A 23465-nucleotide genomic window follows, 5' to 3' on the forward strand; every position below is an offset into this window, starting at 1 on the left:
TAAATCCATTCCATACTGAAGGCAGTACTTTACCACTCACAGTATGTGCGTGGTGTTTCCAAAAAAACCAAAAACAAAAACAAAAAAAACCAACCCCCCCAAAAAATCGATTTCCTAACAGAGGGTACTGAAACAAATACGGGCTAGCTTTTGGATAAATTTTATTCTAACAGAACAGAATGAATTGATCACTTAACCCTTTTCTCTCAAGTTATTGATTAATATGATCAGGTAAGAAAAAGTTACTTTTATTTTAACTCAAGCTTTGGATTTGTTCATCTTCATCAGACACGATGAAGAGATGACATGCTTGGAAGCACATCCACCTTTTCAATCTATCACCTGACATAATAAAAGAATTACATCTCCATTCCCACAGTTGAGAATGATTTAATTGAGAATCTCAATTACATCTCCATTCTCATGGTTGCTAAATGCAAGTAATCATGATCTATTTACCACATGCAAGCGCAATCTCAGAACAGCAATGTATACACATGCATACACACCCTCGGTGCATTAGAACTGTTACATTTCCAGCACTGGGAATAATGCTGAGCCAAATAAAGTAGACTGAAAAATTTGAACGGAGTCACTTGAATAATTTAGAATTAGAAATCCCTTATACAGGGAAGCAGCAGTAATGGGCAACAAGATGATGGGGCTGAGGGAAGAAAGTAAAATATATCAGCTCGGGAAAAGGACTCGTTTTGCTTCACCTTAAGATCTAAGCAAATCAATAGAGTAAACTATAGGAAGCAATCAGTACAAAATTCAAGAATGTAGAATTCTTCATGCCTGGAATTTTATTTACAAAATGCTTTGACACTTTTATAAGTTTTAAAAAAATAAGTTTACTGGTGTTATTAAACCAAGACTTCTGTAAATCATTTGACATTCCAATAAAAGTGATCACTACACTACTATCACTGTAACTAATAAACCAGATTAAAAACGTTGCCTACAGTGGTTTCTACTGAACAATATTGCAAAGTCAGATACCACAGGGCTGGGGTGATGCAAGGAATGCACAGATTTGATTCACAAGACTAAAATTCAGATGCTAGAAGTCAGTGAATCCCAAAAAAGGTTCTGGTAGACAGCAAAACAGGAATACCAGAGCAGGATATAAAGCTTATTATCTATTTATATGATGTTAGTAAGGTAATTACTGTAAGGACATGTTCTGTTCTGACATCTACTTTTCAAAAAAGAACACTCAGAAAATTAGAAATAGTTTAAAAAGCTGATAACAAAAACTAGAGGGATGAAGAAAAAAATTTAGAAATTCAATCCATTCATATAGATTAAGATTGGAAGGTATTTTGATCATGGTATGTCAAATCCCTGGATCAGGACAACATTTGCAGTAGTAGAATATCCTCCAAGAGAGATATATTGAAATCCAATGGTTGGGAGCCAGAGCAAGATGAACTCAAACACAGGGTCAGGTTTCAGGCTGGGGTTTGGGTTTGGTTTTTTTTTTCCCCGAGAGGACAGTAGTTGCTCAAGTAACTTACCTACAGAGATGACTGATTCTTTTTCTGAAGTTCTTAAAGCAAGAATTCTTTTTTTCTAAAATATATGCTTAACTTCTTGACATTATGTTTCTGATGTTGAAATCAGTCGGTGAAGTTTTATGACTGTGATACCCAGAAAAACAATCAGGTATGAGTTCCCTCTACCAATAAATGCAAATTTGAGCCTCTAATGGCCCTTACTACTGAAACCTTTGTTTCAATTGCTGATTTGCCTTCTACTTCTGAGAGCCTTTAGTCAAATACTGGTAGCACCCACCATTTTTAAAGCAGCAGCGAGTGCAAACCTCTCTCCAAGCAGAAGAACTTGGCTCTGTGGGCAAACCTTTGCTTGCTAATTTGAATGAATTGGCACAAACTAAAAACCCAGGAAGGCAGGAAGAACTGGGAGACCCATACTGCAGCCCAGTTCCCCACCAGAGGAGAAAGGAAGGAATTCTGTGTCCAGAAGCACACGCAAAGAGGGATTGGGATGAGTAAATCAGCTGGATCTGGGGAATTCAATGCAGCTGTTTGCTGGAAGCAATCACCCTTCAAACAGATACAGAGGTATACGCAAGAGAGAGGGAGAGAATATGGCTTCTAATTCTTTCACATGATCAATTGCTATATTAATGGAGACTCAAAATCTTGAGACAGTTGCTAATGAAATACTAATGGTGGATGAAAAGCCAGAGGGGAAAAAAGGCCCCTGGTGGAAACCGGCCAGCCCCAGTTGCAATGCTAGCGCAAACTACAGTGGCTTCCCAAAAGCTGTTGTGGTGACCTGGTGTTTTAAAGCACTCAGATGCTGCTGGTGGAATGAATCTCGGCAGTGGATTTGTCACGGAGAAGACTTAAGCTGAAGAAATGATTCCTGCAAGTGGTAGAACCCTACAGATTAAGGCAGGAGACATTCAAAATCTTACGTAAAGCACACTGAAAATTTGAACAGGTAACATACTTCAGAAGACTTGATTAGAAAAAGAAAAGTAACTTAGGAATATACTCCAAAAATACATGCACAGATGATTACCTTTGCTTCAGTCATCAGTCATTTGATAGTAAGTCTCGTACTGTTTTATGAGAAACCTTTGCAATATATTGTGCAGGCTCACAATTCTCCATTTAGCACCAAAAAATCCAAAGATTCTGCAAGAAGAATCAGGCTAAGACTCTGGAACAATGCATTTAATTCAGCTACAAGGAACAGGAAAATTACACTATATTTTTTATGTATTGTATAATTATATTTTTAAATAAAAGGCCTGCTGTTGTAGTCCCCATGTCGGCAGAATTCTTTCAGAATTTAAAAAAAAGGTGCCTCAGTCAGGATACCAGGACAAAACTGAAGAAGTGTTCAGATACTTTATTATACCAAATCTTCCAAATTGAACTAGCAACTGATAGAACAACTCTCAGACTAATTTTTCTAGTATGAGGAACCTTTTTAAAACCTCAAACTTCAGTGCAAGCTGAGAGCACTTATTTTACAAGTAGAGCATCTTACACATTTGTTAAAAGCTAATCTTGTTACAGTAACTCCAAGAATTAGCTAATCAAGCCTCACAACTAAAAAGAAAGAACCTAAATATGAATGTAAAAGAGCACACACATTTACCACAAACACACACAATGAAAAACCAGAAAGGTTTGTGCATAGAGTGCTTGCAAAATAACTCCACTTGCTGCTTTAGTATCAAAGCACTGAAGAACAGCAGCTTCCCAGTGATCCAATCCTTCTCCAGGGATTCTCACAACAAAAGTGAACTGTGCATTTGAGCTCATTCCTGGTCATTTTGAACATGCAAATGTCAAGAACTCCTGGGAAAGGCACTGTACTAGGGAACCACAGGTATACTTCTAAGCACAAACCCCCATGCAATGTGTATTATGCACCTGTGTATATAATCTAAATACGCACACATGCACATAATTGAATTAGAAAAATCTTTCTCCTTTAATACAACCATGTTGGGTCTCAAATTTCAGCTCTCTGATGCTCTAAAGATTTCTGAAAACACAACATTTGTCTTCAATACAAGAACAAACTTAGGTCACAGGCAGCGTCGCTCAGTATGGGGCACCAATTGGAAGCGCAGGCCCGCCCCGAGGTTGGTCCCAGGGAACTCAGCACCTTCCCTGCTGCCAGCCAGGAGGGACCACTGCTCTACCAGGCTCCACTTCACCTCCTCACACCATGTCTACATGCTACCGGCAGGGAGGAGGGAACAGAATCCATTGGAACAGAAACAGTAGCTGAAAGAGGGACAAATAGGGAGTTCAAGATGCTAAAGAAGAGAGGAGGCAGCATCAGGCTCCCTTCCCCTAGAAGGGCTTTCCACTATTGCCCCACTACCTGCAGCCACTGCTCCTCCAATCTCATAACCCCTGCCACAGGCATGATCCACCCTTCAGCTGTGAAGGCTTCCCCCCCCGCCATGGCAACATGCTCCCAAGCCTTCCGTGGCTCTCTCCTCCCCGCCTTCTTTCTGAAAACCACAGACAGGAGAGAGATCAGCTAGCCAAAAACTTAAACCAGTGCAAATGTGAAATACAAGGTAAAAAAAGTCTTTTGCTATTACTGGACATGCTGCAGACATTGTGCCTAGTACCTGCGGCAATATCTAGCGCAAAAGAAACTTAGCATGAATCTTTTGTTTTCAAATGACATTCAACTCAAACATGCATAGGGAGAGTAAAGTTATTTTATTAAATCATGCACATCACATGTGTTAGTGCAAATAGTTTAATCTGTACTCCAGAAATTCTATTGTATTTTTATATCTTTACAAAATAGATTTAAAACAATTATTTACTTTAAAAAATGTAATTCTGAAGTTAAGCATTTCAGAACAATATTTGCAATAACCTATATACAAGAGGTACTAAGTACCACTGGCATACGAGTGTTCTGTGGTTGGGTGGCTTCCTGCAACTGAAAAGGATGAAATGAATGAACTAAATGACAATATTTATTTTCTACAAGTCACTTGTGGACTATATTTTCCAGCGAATAATCCTCCCATTAGCAAATCCCATGTAACTTAAGATAGAACCTTTAATTAAGGGACAATGACCCTTAAAACCTCACAAAGTAAATTATATGCTAAATTTCTATTTAAATATTTAAACTATCTGTCGATTGCCATAACATTCTTTAAAGCCAATTGAATTGCTGAGATTACCTCCCTATTTTGAAGTTTCTTTTAGCAGAGCCATTTTACTTTACCATTCTTTAGCATATTAAGTCTTTAATAAACTTTTTTGACAGAACTGTTGAGCTGAACAAGACAACTACAGTCTACATTTAATTCAGCACTAACTACAGTGATTCCCACCAAAAGTCAGCAAATAGCAATATAGTACTTAGATAAGGAAAATAAACTTTGTAATGGGGACCACTGCATCATACTTACAGCCATGTGATGAGGATGCACAAAATTTTACTACCAAATTAAAATCATCTTCACCTGACAATACTTCATCAGATATATTACATGATTCCAATTTTGTAGTATTTTATGTATCTTAGATTTTTTTCAGCTAATCACAGACGTACTGTAGCAGTTCTCTTAATAAAGTTACGTCAACAAAAGCTTATCTAAAGAGCTTCTCCAGCTCAAGTCAGAAAGTATCAAATGACTGACAAAATAAATTGATACATATGATATGTGAGAAAGTATTCATACTTTTAAAGAATGTATCTCTTTAAATATATGAAATTTAATAAATTACATTCAAACTAAAGTTAACGTAAGTTGAATCACTGCACTATGTCCATCAAATGACCAAGTACTTGCTCCCAGAAACACCTTATTCACTCAAGAACACACACATGCTTACACTCGCACACGCGCACACTAAATACTTTAGGCTGGTCTTCACCATCAGTATCTCTATCTCTTTAAGGCTGGACATGAATTGTGTTTATTCCCAAAAATCATTAATAAAGCAATCCTTATCAAAGAAAAATATGCTTCCTTCAAAAGGCATGGTAAGAGAAGTTTTCTTAAGTCTTGTTCCCAACAGCTCAGTGACTAACAGCAAGTAAAATGGTATACTAGTTTAAAAAAAAAAAAAAAATCATACTGAAAGGCACTGAGCACACTGCATCTGTTTTCCAAGTATCTGCAAGGTTACTTGGCTTGGGTGTCCAAATCAGAAACGTGTTTTTCCTTTTCAATCTGGCAATCAGATTCTAAAGTAAGTGTCCACAACTCTAGCCATTGTAAATAATTTGGTACCAAGAAGCCTACTTTAGGCCACCATTATAGTACTCAGAATCCCAACATACTAATTTAAAACTTGCGTGAAATTGTAAGCAAAAATATTGCTCACAGTATGATGAATCACAATTTTATTCCCTCTTTATAGACAGATACATTTTATACAGTTTAAAGCAAATGACCCTACTGCTGTTCTCACGCAGAGCTGTGCTGTATTAAGAGGTAAAAAGGAAGAGAATTAATCTGTTTTCCCTCAGTATATGAATGTTGCCAGCTTCTAAAGGGAGGACGGTGTATGGATTCAACAACAGTTCTCATGGAGAAGCTCTGGTTAGGCCTGGGTACAGCACCACGGCTGTTACAGCAACCAAAGCTGCCATCACAGGCATCCAAGGCCATTGTCTCTGTGTGGAGAGAAAAAAAAAATCAATATCATATTTGTTCTAATTCATACTAATCAGTTTACCCCGTGGTTCCTGAAAGTCTTGAGTACCTGTTGATAGGCATCACTAAAATGTTACCCACAAGCCCTACTGCAGGCTAGTCCTGACTTAGAGCATCACAGTAAACCGTGTTTCTCTAGCAAAGGGAACTCCACAACTCTTCATGACTGAGGATCATCAGGAGAACTTTTGGCAGTTCTGTATTTCCAGCTTCATTACTGTATGCACCTCAAAGAAATCTGCTATTAAACACGTGAGGGCTTACGATGTTTAAAATATCGCTTGTGCCAAGTAATCGCTAGACACAGGTTTATGCAGTACTGACATCTTTAACTTAGCTTTTGAATGTTTAAATCCAGATCTATGAAGTTTGTAGCAGATCCTAGCAACATCATTTCTAACAGACTGTCACAACATTTCATGACAACAATAGCATTTTAAGAGGAGGACACACTGAGAGATGTTAGAGAAAATGCAAGCTGAGAGTTCAGAATACAAACCAACCACCTATTTCTCATCTTGTCTTTTTTTCCATCTTCTTCATAGCAATAGTGAGAAAAATTAAAGTGTTTAGAGCCAGAGAGGAATTTCTTAGTCCATAAATAGGAACCAAAGCTTGTTGATTTTTATTATTAGAGGCAAACTCTTCATTTTTCATAGTTAATTAAGCAACTGAGTTTTCTTACAGGCCCTAGCATCGCAGCATTGTGCAAAAGGTAGCCCATTTGCTAAAGACAAACTGAGACCGAGTTAGAAGAGGCACATTCAGAACCAGTTAGAACAGAATTCATTGTTAGAATTAAAGAAATCACACAGATGTTAAATGATTAGTTGATTGCTCAGCTTGTCAGTATCAACAGAATGGCATATTAAATGAAGGGTTTGCTTCAGGTAAAGAAATACCTGTGAGCATTTCACCATGCACTATTTTATACAGAAATGGCACAAACAGGTGAGAGGGACAAACATACATTGACTGAACAGTAGTGCTTGTACCTTTCGCTACCACAATGGGCCGTAACACCAATACAGGAAAGCCAGGATTAGGCCGATGAATACGGCTGGGACGGGTTGTAATATGGAAGGCTAAAGAAGGGAAGGGATATTAAAAATCACTTTCTGCTATAAATCAATCAGGTAAAGATGATTTAGAGAGGGGAAAATAAGTCAGTGAGTTTTGTTTTAATTGAAATGTATTAAAGACATCTAACACAATACAGCATTATCTAATCTGGTATACAAAGTTAGTACACCATTCTACTCAAATGAACAGGGATGTTTAAAAATAAAGGGAAGTAAGCAGAAAATGTTCTGAGAAACCTCGTCACAACTTGGAATTTAGCACTTAAAAACAATACAAATCTTACACTGATTTCCCTGTACCTTATTATAGTTGGTTTTAGTTTTGCTAAGCAATAGGAAATCCCATCTGGATTTCTTAAGGTAGAAAGACTCACATCAGATATTGAATTTTTCAGCTACTTCTTCATTCCTTGCTAGTTAGCCTTTCCCATTTTCCATCACCAGCCTCCAGGAAAAACAATCTTTTTCCTCCATTCGTGAATCAATTACAACTATGTCCACAGGCAAACCCAGTAGTTCAGACATTTCCGTGAGATTGTAACATGACTCTAAGTAACAATCAACACTAAGTTGCTATAAAGCAGGGAAGTACGTTTCGATTAGAGATACCACAAAGATCAGCATCTCTGGCAGGTCAGCCACCTTGTGACCAAATGCAATTCTGAAAATCAATCAAATGTTGCAGCTGGGCCAAACTACCAGCTGGCAAGATTGCAGGGTTCATTTAGCTTATGGCCTTGTTAGAACCATCTACACATTTTCTCAGCTACATTCAATTAACTGTAAACTACTTTACTTCACATTCTGGATGGACAGCCTCTATCCTTACTATGATAAATTTAAAGTAAGAATGGACCTAAATTCTTTTTAAGCTGTCCTTGGAAGACATCTGCTTTCTCTGTATCCTAGCCTATATGTTCGTGCACACACAAAGACACACAGAGGTTAAGTTCAAACCATGCTAAATATTTTAAGAACTTTTTTGTGCTGAAGCCACCTTGATTTTGTTCAGTCAAATAAATAATAAATTCACGTTTGAAGACTTTCTAAAACATTGTGATTCATAAATAAAATCTCATCCTGTTATGAATTTGTAGAATTCACTTAATCATAGAACCTCCAATATGGTTCAAAACACAGGAATCTTAGAAAGTATTCTAGTCTCTGCCATTCAATTCAAATTTGTTTTAATCAAGGCAAATATTTAATAGAAAAAATGTGTAACTATTGAAGTAATTTTCATGCAGGATTATTTTTGTGTCATTGGTGCCACAAATCAGAATGCCACCTTCCCACAGAAAGCATGTTGGTAGAAATAATCACAGCAGTGTTCAAAAAAGTGCCAGAAGTTTAAGTCAACCACAGCAGCTAATGTTCTCAAACCATTCACATAAATAAATCTGTCATATAAAGCACATCAGGAAATAATCAGTGTCTACACACATGCAAGCACAAGTAGAAAACCACACTGCTAAGCGTTTCAGAACGCAACACTGCCTTTTTTTTTTTTTTTAAGTAAAACTTAAGTGTAAAAACTTAATATTTAAATGATATCCCAAATGGAGTACAGAAGCCTTGTCTCTTCTAACATTTGTTAGTTTGTGGAACAATTCTACGGAATTTTTTTTTAAATTATTTTTTATTTTTCTTAGTTATACGCATTCATGGCTGTGGCATCTTGGCAAATGAAACAGATGATAAATATCCACCACATTAAAAGAAATTGCCTCCAAACAATTAAAGTTTCCCCCTCACGAACTTATCAATATATAACAAATCTCCTTATAGTCGAGGAGCATTTAACTAGGTGCTTCATCAAAAACGTGCATCTTGTATTAGAATATGAAGATATGCAAACTCAGATACAGATGGGCCGCAAAAAGGAACACATCCCACAGTGGGAAGTCACTTTCTGTGGGACACTGTTCTCGGAAATGAAGTAGCAGATAATGATTCCAGCATAAGGGGACAATGGCACTTGAAAAATTTGACCTTGGAACGCAGTCCAGTATCGATGATGCTTCAAATAATCCACAAGATAGATATGTTTTACATTACTGACTGTGAGTAATGCTTACTTCAACAGCAAGCTTGTCCTGCAAGTCCTTATACGGTTGGATGCTCTTCATCATACCCTGACCTCCAGGTTTCAACTGTCATAACTAACTCCTCCTCTGGAAGCAGATTTTGGCAACTACCGTGGTTCCTGATTTCATTTAAATACTCACCTCAAATTCTTCCTAAAATTTCCCTTACCTTGCAAGCTTTTCCACTTTCATCAGGTGCTCCAATTCCCTTCACAGTATTTCTTCCCTCTACTATCCTCCACTGATCATTTTAATCCTGAGGTTAATGTTTTTAACAGAGCAGAAAATCTCACAATTATTTATTCAGTGTGATCTCTTCTGTTGGAATGGGGGTTTTTTGGTTGGTTGGGTTTTTTTGACTTCTGCCTACTTTAGTAACTCAGTATTATCTGAGCATTGCAGAAGAATTCTAAGCAGGAAGCAGTTTCCAAGAGAATTACAACACCATATTCCTGAAAACATGGCTGAAAAAAAGTGAGAAGGGCTTTGCTCTTTACATCTTTGACAGCTCTACTATGTTAGAGGTTTACATTCAGTAATTGGCTATGGCAAGAGTATTCACACGAACTTTGGGCATCTAGCAGCCAGCTAATTTTAGAGGATGGGACCTGTAAAACATTCTTCATAGTCAGAGAAACAGTTTTCTAAAAGGCTGTTACACAGCATCCATCATCCTCCTGTTTTGTACTGTCCACTACAGGAGTTGTTCACCCTGCACTGATCATAGAGGCAGTAGAGGAAGACAATAAACCAGCCATCCCAGGGTAGTAAGGTATCTAAAATAAGGCTATGACCACATTACGTGTCTGCCACACCCTTAACGTTTGGAGGATTTCAGAAGTCTCAGTATAAACAAAAGTTGTCCCTAGCAGTAAACTCAATTCTAATGATACTACCTCTCAAATTAATTGCAACAGAAAAGCGTATTTTCATTAGTGAATAGAAAGGACAGTTCCACTGCACTGTTTAAAGCATGAGCCCATCAGGGATAACCACTGTTAAGAAGCATGAGCAAGAGTAAGGAGGGAACATCCGTTGTAATAAATACTAATAAAATAAAAGCATCTTGGAAAAGATTGCTTAATTCATTTGGATACAGGTTTTCAGCTTTTACCCATGTATCATTCTCTGAAATTAAAAAAAGTTTTACTTAGTTCTGGTTCACTAGTATTTAAGCCAGATGTTTTCAAGAGAGCAGATATCTAAGGCCATATTTAAAACTGTCACACGACTGTAAATTTAACTTGCACGCATAATTGTAACACTGTAATGACCTGCAAATTTGCACAGATAGTACCAGAATAGAATTTTGCATATAATACGGTACACAGCCTTCTTTTTTTTTTTTTAAAGTCCGTCCTTTTCTACGTGACACTTACATATTCCCTCAATCAACAGAACTGCCAGTGTCATAACCTGACTTCCCCACATATTTTGTACAGACTTACGTTGTTTCCTTTTTCTTGTAGCAGCTTCAGGTTTTCTTTACATTGTTTGAGCTCTTCTGTGAGTGACTGGTTTTCCTGTTCAGCCACCTCATACTTCGCCTTCAGCTCTGAGAGCACAGTCTGTGTTCTTTCATACTAAAGACAAAGAGAAAACAGTGTGCGGATCCCGGACACCCAACACATGCTTACATTTGCTTAGTGCACAGCTTCCTTTCCTGTCATCTGCCTAGAGTAACTCGCCTTGGATCAGTACACTGTCTTTTCATAAAAGCAGGGTAGAAAAATCTTAGTTTAGATTTTCTTTTTTTCTAAATGAAGATTTTTGTCCCTGACTTTGAAGGCCTAGGATTACTAAAAACAAGGAAATATGAAGTAAATGCAAGGCCTTAATTCATCTCTCATACCAAACAATTACTCATTATCATATTGGAAAGGACTGTAAAAATTACAAAGACAAAACAAGAAACAGGGGAACAAGGAGTCCTTTACATTTAAATAGGGGTCTTACAGCTAGGCTGTAGCTTAAATACCTACACCAATCAACAGGTGCAAAAATCAACATTCTGTACGAAGTAAATCAAACCCTCTTCCCACATAGCAAACTCAAACTTCAGAGTAAGAAAGGCATTAAAAAAAATATTCTGCCTTATTACTATAATGCCATAATCCTCAGCGTGGGTCAAGTACAAACAATACTAGGTGAATGTGTCTCACGTTCCTGCAGTATGGGCAGCTTCTCCTTTTTCAAACTCACATTCAATGTTTTCTATAGATCACAAGCTTTCTAGTAGTCCTCATGACAGGGATTAGTAAGGACAGAACCAATGACTTTCAGTACCGGCATTTACCACAAATTTAAAAGATTAGATATCTTTACAAATACATCTGATCACAAAAACACAGACTAACAAGACTGGGTTTTTCAAATTCTGAAAATGGTAAGGAATGTGACATGGATGAATTAATGACAACGCAAAGAAAAGGACGGCAAAAGAAACTAAAAGCAGTGACTAGGGAAAACTTCACTCAAAATGCTCATAAGAGAAAGCGAGTAATTGTTGGAGACTATGGCCTTCTTCCAGACATAATCTTTAGAGGCTAGACAGATGAAATATATGCTCAAAATGCTAGCTCTTCCTTATGCACTTACTAATCCTCTTCAGCAGTGTAGTGATTCAGTAAGATGAAACTAGACCTTTGTAAAGAATGTGTAGTCCCATTGTCAAATAAAAGAGTTTAAATCTAACCAGGAAGATCATACTGACTAAAAAGAATCAATTTTGACTCGTAACAGCTAATGAAAAGAGTTTAAATCTAACCAGGAAGATCATACCGACTAAAAAGAATTAATTTTGACTTGTAACAGCTAATGAAACTCTATACCACGATGTTCAGGAAGACTCTGAATAAGGGTTTACCTGTCTGAACAGCTTAAAAGTAAATCACTAAGGTAACGCACAAAAGTAAACTTCAGGAAGTTCCCAAAACACACGCAAGTCATTTCATCTGAAATCTTCCTTTTTAGATTTAGTCCCCAGTTTATATATTGTTAGCTACCATAACAGTACTTGCAAGAAAAGTATGAAAAATTTTCATTACTAGAAATCTTATATTTTTCCTTTTCTTTTAGCTTAAAAGTCGAAGTCATTGGGCATTATATTCTCTCAAAACAGAAATGATGTTTTGCATTACCTCTTTCTGAACATCTTTTGCTTGACTCTCAGCTTCACTGAGTTGGCTTTTTAGACTAGCTGCATCCCGTTGATGTTTTTCTCTCAAAGATCCCATCTGATTTTCAAGTTCCTTTCGAGACATTTCAAGAACACTTATATCGCTGGTTAGCGCTAAACTCTGTTTCTGAGAGCTGAAAAACAAAATCCAATTGATTCCTCAAGTGTTTTAAATTTAAACAAAGAAGAGATTTTTTTTTTTAAAGCACTTTTCATCTTCCAAAGCTTCACACATTATTTTTATTTATTATGGAAATATCAGCTTAGAGCAATCATAGAAGTACAGATCATCATCTTCCTATACAAAACTATACTGACTCAAAAGGCTGGCCACAGTCTTGCTTTTAAATATATGTGCACAGCTTAGCGTGTATAGTTAATCACAACCTATAATTTAAATAATTTATCATCCATAATTTTTAGTTTCTTATTTTACTTTTTATTATTCACTAAGTATTTATTACATACTCCAAAGTATTTTGAAACAAATTTGTAACGAGAAGAAGTCTGTCCAAGGTTGTTAGAAGTATTTCACTTATTTGCACACACACTTCTGCTTACTCCAGCTGCATAAGCTAATAGCTAGTATATTCTTCAAGTGTTTAGTACAACTATGTAATAGTCATAGAAAGCTCTAAATTAAGCCATTACAAACTTCAGTGTAATAACCAAGTAGCGTTAATTTGTGCCTGTGCAAGACAAAGAAAAATAAGGGAGAGATCTTGCATATGTCCATTGCACAAATCCTGTATTTGCTTGTGTGACCTTCTGTATGAAAAAAACATGAGTGGAAATCAGGGCATGATGGAATAAAAAAGAAAGATTTGATTCCTGTAAAACAACACATTACTTCCAGAAATGTTTTACTGTGGGAAATTTCCATTTTTTCAATTAGACCTTACAATAGCAAGGAAGCCAGAAAGGGGGGGGGATATCTAAGCATGATGGTAAAGTTCAGATCTACAATAAAACAAAGTTGCTACCCCATATTTACTTTGTGAATTAAATTCCAATATCTGAAACTGAAAAACAATGTAATAATGGCAGATGAAGGGATAAGAGGGGAATTTACTTCCAGGCAGAAGATTTAGGTAGCCTTTAGCAATGTCATGCGCTCAAACAGCAGAAGAAATACAGTAAAATACAAATACTCCTGCAGTCTAAAATCCCTCCCAAAAGATATTATGGCACTTGCAATAAAAAGATTTGTATTATTCTGTTAAGGAAAACATGATATAGAATACTGTTTCTGCCCATCATCACTATTTATAATGTGACAGGCTTCCATGAGACACCATACTATCTGAGAATCATTTTCCAACCCTGAACACTGAGAAAATGTTAGGTTAGGAAATCTAGGTGGTTTATTATCTTTTAAGTAGAAGGATAACTGTTAAGTCTAAATACTTCCACAATGCACGCATCCAAGTCCTTATTAAAAGCAGCGAAATAAGTCAGGTTACCTTATGACAATATAACATGACTGATAAGTAATACAGAAGCATTTGCAAAATAGAAAAAAATAGCTTGGTATAACAGTTTGGCATGAAAGTGTGTTCAGCCCAATACTATGATATAAATAAAATCTCAATACATTTATTGAAACACCATCAGACATTTAGTACCACTTTTGGGAAGAAAAAACAACAACAAAAAGAAACCTCTTCAGCTACTATGATACCTTCCTAGACAAATCCATTGTGCCCTTACCTAGAAAGCTCCTTCTCTTGTCGTTGAAGTTCAGATGTAAGCAAAGTATTTTCCTTCCTTAGTGTAACACATTCAGCTTCCAGAGCACTCCACTCTGCCTTCAACTTTTCAAGTTCACCTGCAATGAATAAAATTTAATTGAATTGAGTAAAATTATTTCATGACTGCTTCAAGTATCACCTGCTAATAAACAGAGGAAAAGCTGCTATCAGTCGTAAATCTCAAATATACTTGATTATAATCATGTCACATGAATTCTCTCAAACACCTATAAAACATTACAGTATCTTCTACTTTTACAAGGTTTGTGAGCCATTAAATAAGCTAGCGCTTTTTTTTTATGCAAGCTTTTTCTAAGGCACAAAGAAGTAGAAAACAGTCTGTTTATGGGTCTACTCTAGTATTTTAGAACCAGTGACAGAAAAGTGTATTTGAAGAGAGTAATTTCCCAGACTTGAAAATGGCAAACAACTAGAATCACTAGATACCATGCCTCTGCTACAAGGAACAGAATGTTTAAAGCAGTAACTAAAGGGTGAAAATGAGACCTTTGAAATAAATCAGTACCTGGTAAAATAGATAAAAATCAATGTTACACACATCTTAGTAATACAGTGACAGAGACTGGAGTCTGAACTGGAAAAAGGCTTCTCTGACAACTTCACAAAGATTAACTGGTTCAGAATTTAAAGCATATTTTACATATGCCAGTTTCTCTGTGGCATGTACAAAGTTTCAGCACGAGCTTTTAAACTCTGTTAGCAGATTCTCCAAGACCTGAAGCTATAGGCCTGGCGCAGTGGCTCTCAACCAGTCCTCATGAGATGTGGGTGCATTACAGGTAAAGTGAAACGCAAATGAATGAGCCTAAAAGAAGCCCTATGCTGGCTCAGCACAACATATTTGTATTTCTCTACATCATGCATCCAGAATAAAGCTTTAATTTTAAATTTGTTCTAACATTTTAATGTTAAAAATGAGATGGTATCAACAGTTTTATTAAGCCATAAAATACAGTTACTTGTCTTGAGCTAAGGTTTGCTAGAAAAATTAAAAGGTCAGAAGCTACCCATTTACAGGCTTAAACTATACAGAAGTTACACAAGTCCTTTTGGAAATCTATGGCAGTATCAATCCCTCAAACAGTACAAGTTTTCCATCTTTTCTAAGTAGAATTATACTTGGTCTACTCTTGATATCAAAGGGTACCTAAGCTAATTTAGGCATAATTGACAATCACTATTTAATGAAGTACACAAAGCAGCTTTTGTAACACTACAAGCCTTGATACACATATATAAATACACACGTGTATATATATATAGACAGAGAAAATTACTACAGAGACACAGACAAATAGTGATTTGGATAATTGACATTCATCAGATTGAGAAGGATGCTACTGTTAGCACTGGTCTGTGACATCCTTTTAAACAAGTACCTTTTAAGCGAGTAGCCTCTTCCTTCTGCTGATCCTCACACTGCTGGCATCTGAGCTGAAAACTGGCTTGCAGACTGACAATTTCTTTTTCATAATCTGAGGCATCTTTCCGCCACCGTTCAAGTTCCGCTCGCACTGTTTGCAGCTCGTCTTGCAATGCAGAAATACCTGTATCTCGTTCTGATGCTGCCTTTTCTGCTACTTGTTGAAGTGACAGAATCTCATTTTGAGCACTGACTAGTTCATTTCGAGTGCTTGAAACTTCATTCTCCTTTTCCTCACGAAGATTCTCAATCTCTTCTTGTAACCTTCGCAACTGAGCTGGAAAGTATACATTAATGTTAATATTTTTTAAAACTGTATTTACAGAAAATCTAAAACACTTAACTCCCTTTCTCAACTTGTTGATGTTTAATAGGATTAAGGAATCCTAATGCAATTGAAAAAGATATTAATCTTGTCAAATGCTGTACCCTTAAACAGACATGTATGTGGGGTCATGTATTACAGAGTCAAAAGAAACAAGAACTATGGTTGGACAAAGCCTTCTTAGACAGGGTTGTGTTATGTGTGTGATACTAAAGCAACTCTCCAAAATCTGAAACCAAGATTTAGATCCAACTTCATTGTAAGCAAAACAAGTATTATAGAACAAGGACACTGGGGCGTTGAGGGACAAGAGGAAAAGCAAGAAAGCTTCTGTGACAAGCCAAACATTTGCAAAGCTACATTGGAAATGTTTGCCTGTTCAGCAGTTAACTTGTGATATCTATAAATACTTGAGGCACAGAGTCTAATTTCTACTCCAGTCTCAACATGCAGTAAAGGAAATAAAAATTACTTCTTTGCAAAAAGCAAAGAAGCTTTTCAAAGCGCAAGATGAATTTTGAATTGAACGAGACAGCTGCACCGAATATACTGAACTATCAGAAGTCCTTTAGCATTTACAGTTTACTGTAAATGTGCAGCAGTCACATAAATGCTAGGCTATTTTACATTTCTGCACGAAGCAAACCTTATAAGTTATTCCTATTCAAAACTGTTTCATTACTAAACACATCTCTTCTCTGAGCGCAACTATTTTTCATAAACACGTGTGCAAATAGAGTCCAGTGCAAACAGTTGAAAAAAAAAGTACAGTACAGAGGAAAGGGAAGTATGAAAGAAAGAAGAACAAAATTAGTTAAAACCCTGACTTATGGAAGCAAAGCACTTAATTTGCTCAGTGTTTTTGTTTTGCTTTTTAAAGAACACATATCAGAGTTCACATGTATCTCATTGATTTTTAACATGGGAAAAAGCAATTACTAAATTAATGAAGAATTGCTCTGAGAAGAAAAGTGCGAAGTTCTTAACATCACTTGAAAACCTAATATAAGATACTGTAGAGGGTCAGAATTACACATCTAAAGTTATATGTTTCTGAAGCAAAGGGCAAAAAGAGGACAGTGGAAAGCATGGGGAAGATAACCAAGGCTGCATAACCTTCATAGATTACTTGTATTTATTTTTGTTCTCTCAATCCATTACAGAAGATGACACAGAGAACGTGAGCGAGTCTTGCCGTAAACTGATACAGCATAAAAACTACTCAAGAGAGACTTGCACTTTCATGACAACTATACTCAATGTTTTTCAGTAGCTACATATACAGTAATATAGGTAGAATTCATATACAGGTACAATCTAGAAACTGTGCTGTCAGTTGATGTACAGTGAAGAAGAAAAATGCAACTCCCCCCCCACCACCACCTTTTGCTGACCCAAAAAGGCTCCAGCAAGACATTTAGCTCATTAGATAAACTAAATAACCTATGAATTACCCACTTCCACACTCTGGAGGAAAAAGACAGTATGGGAAAAAAATATGATCGTTATTATATATTGTAATACATAAGAGCTATTAGAGACAACAGTAAGTTAGATTTCACAGCAATTCTGTATAAGATGAAACAGTCTATCTGTTGCATAACAAAGACATTTGCAGCATGATGGATTTTTAAATATATGTGAGCAACATGAGGCTTACTACCACCTCATGTTTGGAAATAGTTTCTATAGGCTTCTACTAACAGAATAGCAAAAAAGTAGTAGATGAGAACAACCTGATAGTAATACAACACATTACATATTAACAATTGCCTTTCCATGTATCCTGACATTAGAAGCCTTGAACCTACACCAAACCAATATGCTAGGAATCCACATGTTTCTAAAACACCAAGAATTATGACTTGCTAACACAGCAGGTGCCCATTAATGAGCAACGGAATGATTTTTTCAAACAGTATCTTCCTGATATTATTTTCTTTATCAATCCAAGCTAAATTCCTGCTTCTCAGTAATGGCAGCATTTCAAAGGAATTTGATTTTTCCTTCTGTCTGCATTGTTGATAAACAACTCTCTGTTTCAGTGTTCAGGTGTGAAAACAAGCATGGTATGACTGAAAATCCAACACACATACAAGCATTTCTAAAGTTTAGCGAAGTTGTAGAAATAACTTACACAGGAAAATTACTACCAAGAATACTGGAATGGTTTCTGAAGCACTGGATATAAATTGAAAGGGTAATTAGAAAGAAAACTTCCATTACATCTCTTATTTGTGTAAGCCATTACCTCATCTAAACTGAACGCTTCACTTTTTTTTTTTTTTTTTAAATAAGTAATGACAAGTTACTTCAATTTTCTTGCTTTACCTATCTGTTCATCTAAAGAACTTCACATGTAGAGACAGGATCTCAGTTGTTTCTGTGGCACCTTCTCTTCTCTATGACAAACATATAAAGCCACGTAGTAGCACTGGCTGGCCTAAAACATTGATTCCATGAAAATACTTCAAGAAATGTTACTGCATGAAGCTGCCAGGATTTTCTTCTCCACTACAGTTCGCAGAGGCTGCCAAGAGAGAATCCTGACATCCTGACAACTTTTCCCAAGTTGTGAGACGTGTCACACCCCAAAAGTTTGGGAAGCAGCAAGCATACAATGAACATCAGAACATTCTGAACTACAATGGAGAGAGAAAAGGAGGACACATGAAGACTTCACTTGAGAAGGGATCAGGAAACAAAAAAGTACTGAACTGACAAGATGCATCTTGCAGTTAAGTTTGGCTCTGTCAAGCTGCTTCTTTGATTCTCTTTTTTTGAGAGTAAAAAAAAATTTCTTTTTTCTGCATAGAAATAACTATCAAATTCTAATTTCTAGCTTTTGCTACAGCATTTTTTACTTGGAGAATTTTCATTATTAGCAGGATAAGATTCAAAATTAAATTGCTCCTCTTGTTCTAAAGATTAATATTATGTAAGCTCCTCCTCCTTACAGGAGCAATGGCAGAAAACGTAAATATTACTTGCTGACATTCATATAAACCAGTGCTATTATATAAGCTTCTCAGTATAACTGGTATATGACAAGTACCACATTCCACAACAAACTACTGCCCATAAAGCAATTTGCTAAAGCTATTTTCATTTCCTAAGAAAGTGAGGACTGTCAGTCCATCTGCCTGCCTGCTCATCTGCCTTCCAACCATTTCTGGGTCCAAACCAAATGATATGCTAACAAAGATCCCAAGGTATGAAGCTCCTACAAGTTTCATAACAATCAATGGCTGAGTAGATGTTCAAATTAATGCTGGCTCTAAGGAAGTCATAATATAACCCCTATTGATTTTAAGGCTGGACAGCCTCTTGACCAATGAGCTCACTTACATGCACAGGCGGACAAGTTAACATGATCCAGAATACATGACACAGAAGTTATGTAAATCATGGGATTCCATTCTGCTATAATTATTTTAGGCTGAAAAGAGCATGATTGGTCATATTGTTTTTTCAAAAAGCATAGACAGTGTCTCTGTTGCAGAAATTTTACTGCATGCTCTGAGGTTGGATGTAGATCTGGATTAAAAATTTCTTTAAGAGGATCCTACTAATGAAGTGAAGAGACCGAGTAGCACAAAAAAGACTAAACCTTCTGAGTGCTCTGAAGATAAAATAGTCACTGTAAGAATCCCTGGATCATTCAAAGCTGAGAAAGATTGAAGAGAGAGGAAGGAGAAGAGGTATCTGTTACAGATGACATCTTTTGCATTTTCTAAGTTATGATTAGAACCATAGGAATTGACAGGAAACATTTCACAATAAAATTCAAAGATATGGTGAAAGAAATCAGATTTAAAACATACACTCAATTAACATTTTCCTTTATTAGTGCTTATGATGCCATGGAAACAGCCAAAGCTCTATATTTTCCCTAAAAAGTGGGGTGAAGACAATAAATTCCTACCTTGCAGAACATTTATTTGCTTGTTAGATTCTTCAACTTGCACTCGATACGCTTTTCTCTCTTCTTCCAATAGCGCTATAAATGAAAGTGAAAATGTGCCCAAAAGTTTTTGTTAGTAAGAAGTATTTCAGCTGTGTAATTAATTTTAGTCACAACTTCCCCTTAATTGAAAAGATTAAAACAACCATATTTCAGTAAGTTATCAAAGCTAGTAACTGTGTAAGTAGTTTAATAAAAAGTTAATATTAAGACATCATTCCATTATTGTGGCAGTATTACAATTAATTTGAAATTAATATAATCTGTTGCCTGATCCAAAAACTCCATGTGTGCTAAATGCAAACTGGTGTGGGAGGAGAAAAAAAAAAAAAAGAGCTGTAAATATACCCCATAAAGAACACTGAACAATATGCAATTAAACTGGACTATACTATTTCCCATCAAAACCAACCCATAGTTTTGCTGAGGACAATGACACAGCTACATATCTGACAGGATGATCTAAACAAAGAACTACCATTGAATACATTAAATTATGTGCATTATCTGACTGAAATACAGATTAATCAATATCTGTAGATGAATATGTTTTATAAGGATGAAATATATGGAGTTCAAGTATGTATTCAATACTATGCAAAGATGTTGGTTCATCTTGAACCAAAAAGTCAGAGCTCAATTGGACTGTATATAGAATTTAGGAAAAAAGCAAAAGGTTCTGACGTTCTGTGCAGGAGATGTGAATACTATGAAACAAATTCATCTAACAGGCAGTCAGCAAAACTGGATCTCCTTTTAAGACTACCTGATAAATACAACTTTAATGGATACCCTACACAATCAAGTTGATCTGGGTCTCACCTTGAAGTTCAAAGCATTTTTGTTTACTTGTCCTAGCTAGCTCTTGGGCTTCAATCAGCTCCTTGTGCAGTTGCTGAATTTCTTGCTTAGCCTCAGTCTCTGACTGCGCACCCTGCAATTCATCTGATAAAAGAACATTTTCTTTAAATCATGAATTTGTACAACAGTAATTTGCACTGCCACGTGATGACTGGTGACTTTTTATTCAAATCATCCAAAGTTAGTTAAAGTAAACTCAAAATTGGATTAGGTAAATATTAGCAAAAATATTAATATACTTTTAAAAGGAGGAAAACATACGCAAACTTTAAAACATTCATTATATATAACATGCAGTATAAAACAAAAAAATAACAAACAAGAATTAGAGAGGTTTTAAAAACACTGTATAGATTGGCAACAATTCCTGGATTGACAAAAATGAAGGAACAACAAACGTAAGACAATCCTTGACTGTGTTTACAACTTGTCTATTTTTAAAAGGAAGCTACTCTAACCCTCTCTCCTATCACACGCTTATCAGCAATGATCCTGCGTCCCCCACCTCCCAAGCCCACCCTCCCACAGTCCTGCTCCTAACAGCACGTACCAGCCCCGGCAGGCAGCATACCAGCACACGCACAGACCCAGCCTGGGACTGCGGCTGGGTAATGCCAGTCAGCTGCAAGAGATTATGCAAAGAGTTGCTATTAAGTGGTTTGCTACTGCCAATCGGCTTGCTACCATGCAAGGCTTGGCTTGGCTTCCCCCCCTCCCTCTGTGGACCGTAACTACAAGGAAAGGAAGACCTTAAGGAAATTTTCTAAAACAAAATTAAGAGAATGAAGAAAAGTCCACTCTCCTAGGGAAAACTTTTTTCACTATGTCTTAAAATATTAGGTATGTCTTTAATACGATCAGATATCTATGCATGTTATTTAAACTCTAAATAAAAACATTTGCTCTTCCCCACAAGTTTTGTATTAGGTAAAATGCATATTAAATACCTCTTGGGCTTATAAGAGATGACTTGCAGTCGCAGACAAATTAAATGCTTTTAAAGCCGAAGTTTTGGGGGAATTTAAAAGAGGAAAAATAAGTATTTGTAACTAATAGCAGTGTCCTCTAATGGGCACACACTAGAAACTAGATGCAGTAACAAAGAGGAAGACAACACTCCAGCCTGCAGGCATCTGCAATGCCAGGAACTGGATCCAGGAAACTCTCATTCACTAAATTTTCCTTAAGTAGCGTCTGCGCGGAAACAGATCTTTCAATAGGCACAAACAGCACTAATAAACTATATAGGTAGAGGGCTAAAACTTTATATAAAGCCTGTTAGGTGAGAAAAGTAAAGGAGGGAAATCGGTGAAAAAAGTCCAGCTGCACATCATGGGAGAGGGAGAACAAAAAGGTAGATGTGTTACACAGCTAACTGGTTAATAAACGTCTACCACTATAGACCATATGGATTTAAGATAAAGGCACACTGCTTAGAACAGAAACCCCAAAAGGTAAGTTACTTTGGTTGTCTGGACCTTTCACTAATAAGAAAAAAAATAAATACAAGCTATAGTTTAGTTCATCATTATACTTTTGACATTCATATTTGACTGTATATGTCACCAATAAAGTACTACGCATTTTTTTTCTGTTTTCTTCATTAAAAAAATTGTTTATCAAATCATGCTAAAGTATTCATACAGTATCCCTCTAAGAAAAGAGACTATGTTTTTCCTATTCCCACAGTAATGAATTGGTGGGATCGAGTAGAGCTGAGAGCACACATGTGCTTTCAGACTTTTTCAGAACAAAATTATGAGAGCAGAAAGAACAAAGAGGACTACTTATTTCATCCAAATACTTTTATTAGAGTTCCAAATCCAAGTTTCTCTTTACTGAACATGTTTTGTTCTTAGCTTCTCATGGATAAAGACTTGGGGCAATTAGACTTTCAATCCTCCTTAATGAGACTGTTCAGAAGAAATGGATGAGGAAGTTGACAAATTATGCTCAAATCATGCCTGATAAAGAAGCAGTGTCCCAAATCCAACAACAGACACCCTAAATGAACTTTCTGGTGGACAGTATTTTCCAATCAATGAAAGCACACATCATAAAAGATAATACTGCTTCAAAAGAGTTGAGGAACTCAACTTATGGGACAACATAATCAGTTTAGCAAAGGCACAATCGATGTAAAAACTCTTTCCTACTCAAATGCAATAGGGGAATTTCGATATGCCTGACATGCTTCTAAATCAAAAGCCAAGAAATATAAGCACAAGAAGCAGCTTTTCAATCTTACCCAAGCTGAAAATTTCTTTAATGTCTTTTAGTTGAAAGCAAACATCATTTTTGTGCTAACTCTAGTTTAGAAAAAAATTCCTTAGTGAGTACGATTGCTCTATTTATAAAAAAAACCACCCTACTAAATATCATCAGGCTTAGAATCAGTTCCCTCAAGAAGCAAATTCACAGCACAAAAACCTGGTTTGAGAACCAATGTAAAAGGCTGCAATTAAAAAAAAAGTATTTGAGCAATTTCCAGAAGTATTCAGCACTAGACTAACTGTTCTCAAAGAAGTCTAAGGAATTCTATCATTAATTACAACAAGATGCCAAAAAAAAAAAAAAAAAGTA

At 36.3% G+C, this 23465-nt stretch overlaps 1 protein-coding gene across 1 annotated transcript in view; it reads right to left on the reverse strand.

Moving 5' to 3' along the window:
* Positions 1-5862: 5862 nt before the first annotated feature.
* SLMAP (sarcolemma associated protein) overlaps positions 5863-23465 on the reverse strand; it is an 89743-nt gene continuing 72140 nt past the window's right edge. The window contains exons 19-25 of the mRNA XM_050904952.1: positions 20844-20966; positions 19983-20057; positions 15689-16009; positions 14248-14365; positions 12500-12671; positions 10808-10942; positions 5863-6150 (exon numbers count right to left, since the gene is read on the reverse strand). Coding sequence (XP_050760909.1) covers positions 6061-6150; positions 10808-10942; positions 12500-12671; positions 14248-14365; positions 15689-16009; positions 19983-20057; positions 20844-20966 — 1034 coding nt within the window. The 3' untranslated portion in view covers positions 5863-6060. The remainder of the gene's footprint in view (positions 6151-10807; positions 10943-12499; positions 12672-14247; positions 14366-15688; positions 16010-19982; positions 20058-20843; positions 20967-23465) is intronic.

The sequence above is a fragment of the Gymnogyps californianus genome, chromosome 13 (assembly GCF_018139145.2).
Source record: "Gymnogyps californianus isolate 813 chromosome 13, ASM1813914v2, whole genome shotgun sequence".
Lineage (NCBI taxonomy): Eukaryota > Metazoa > Chordata > Aves > Accipitriformes > Cathartidae > Gymnogyps > Gymnogyps californianus.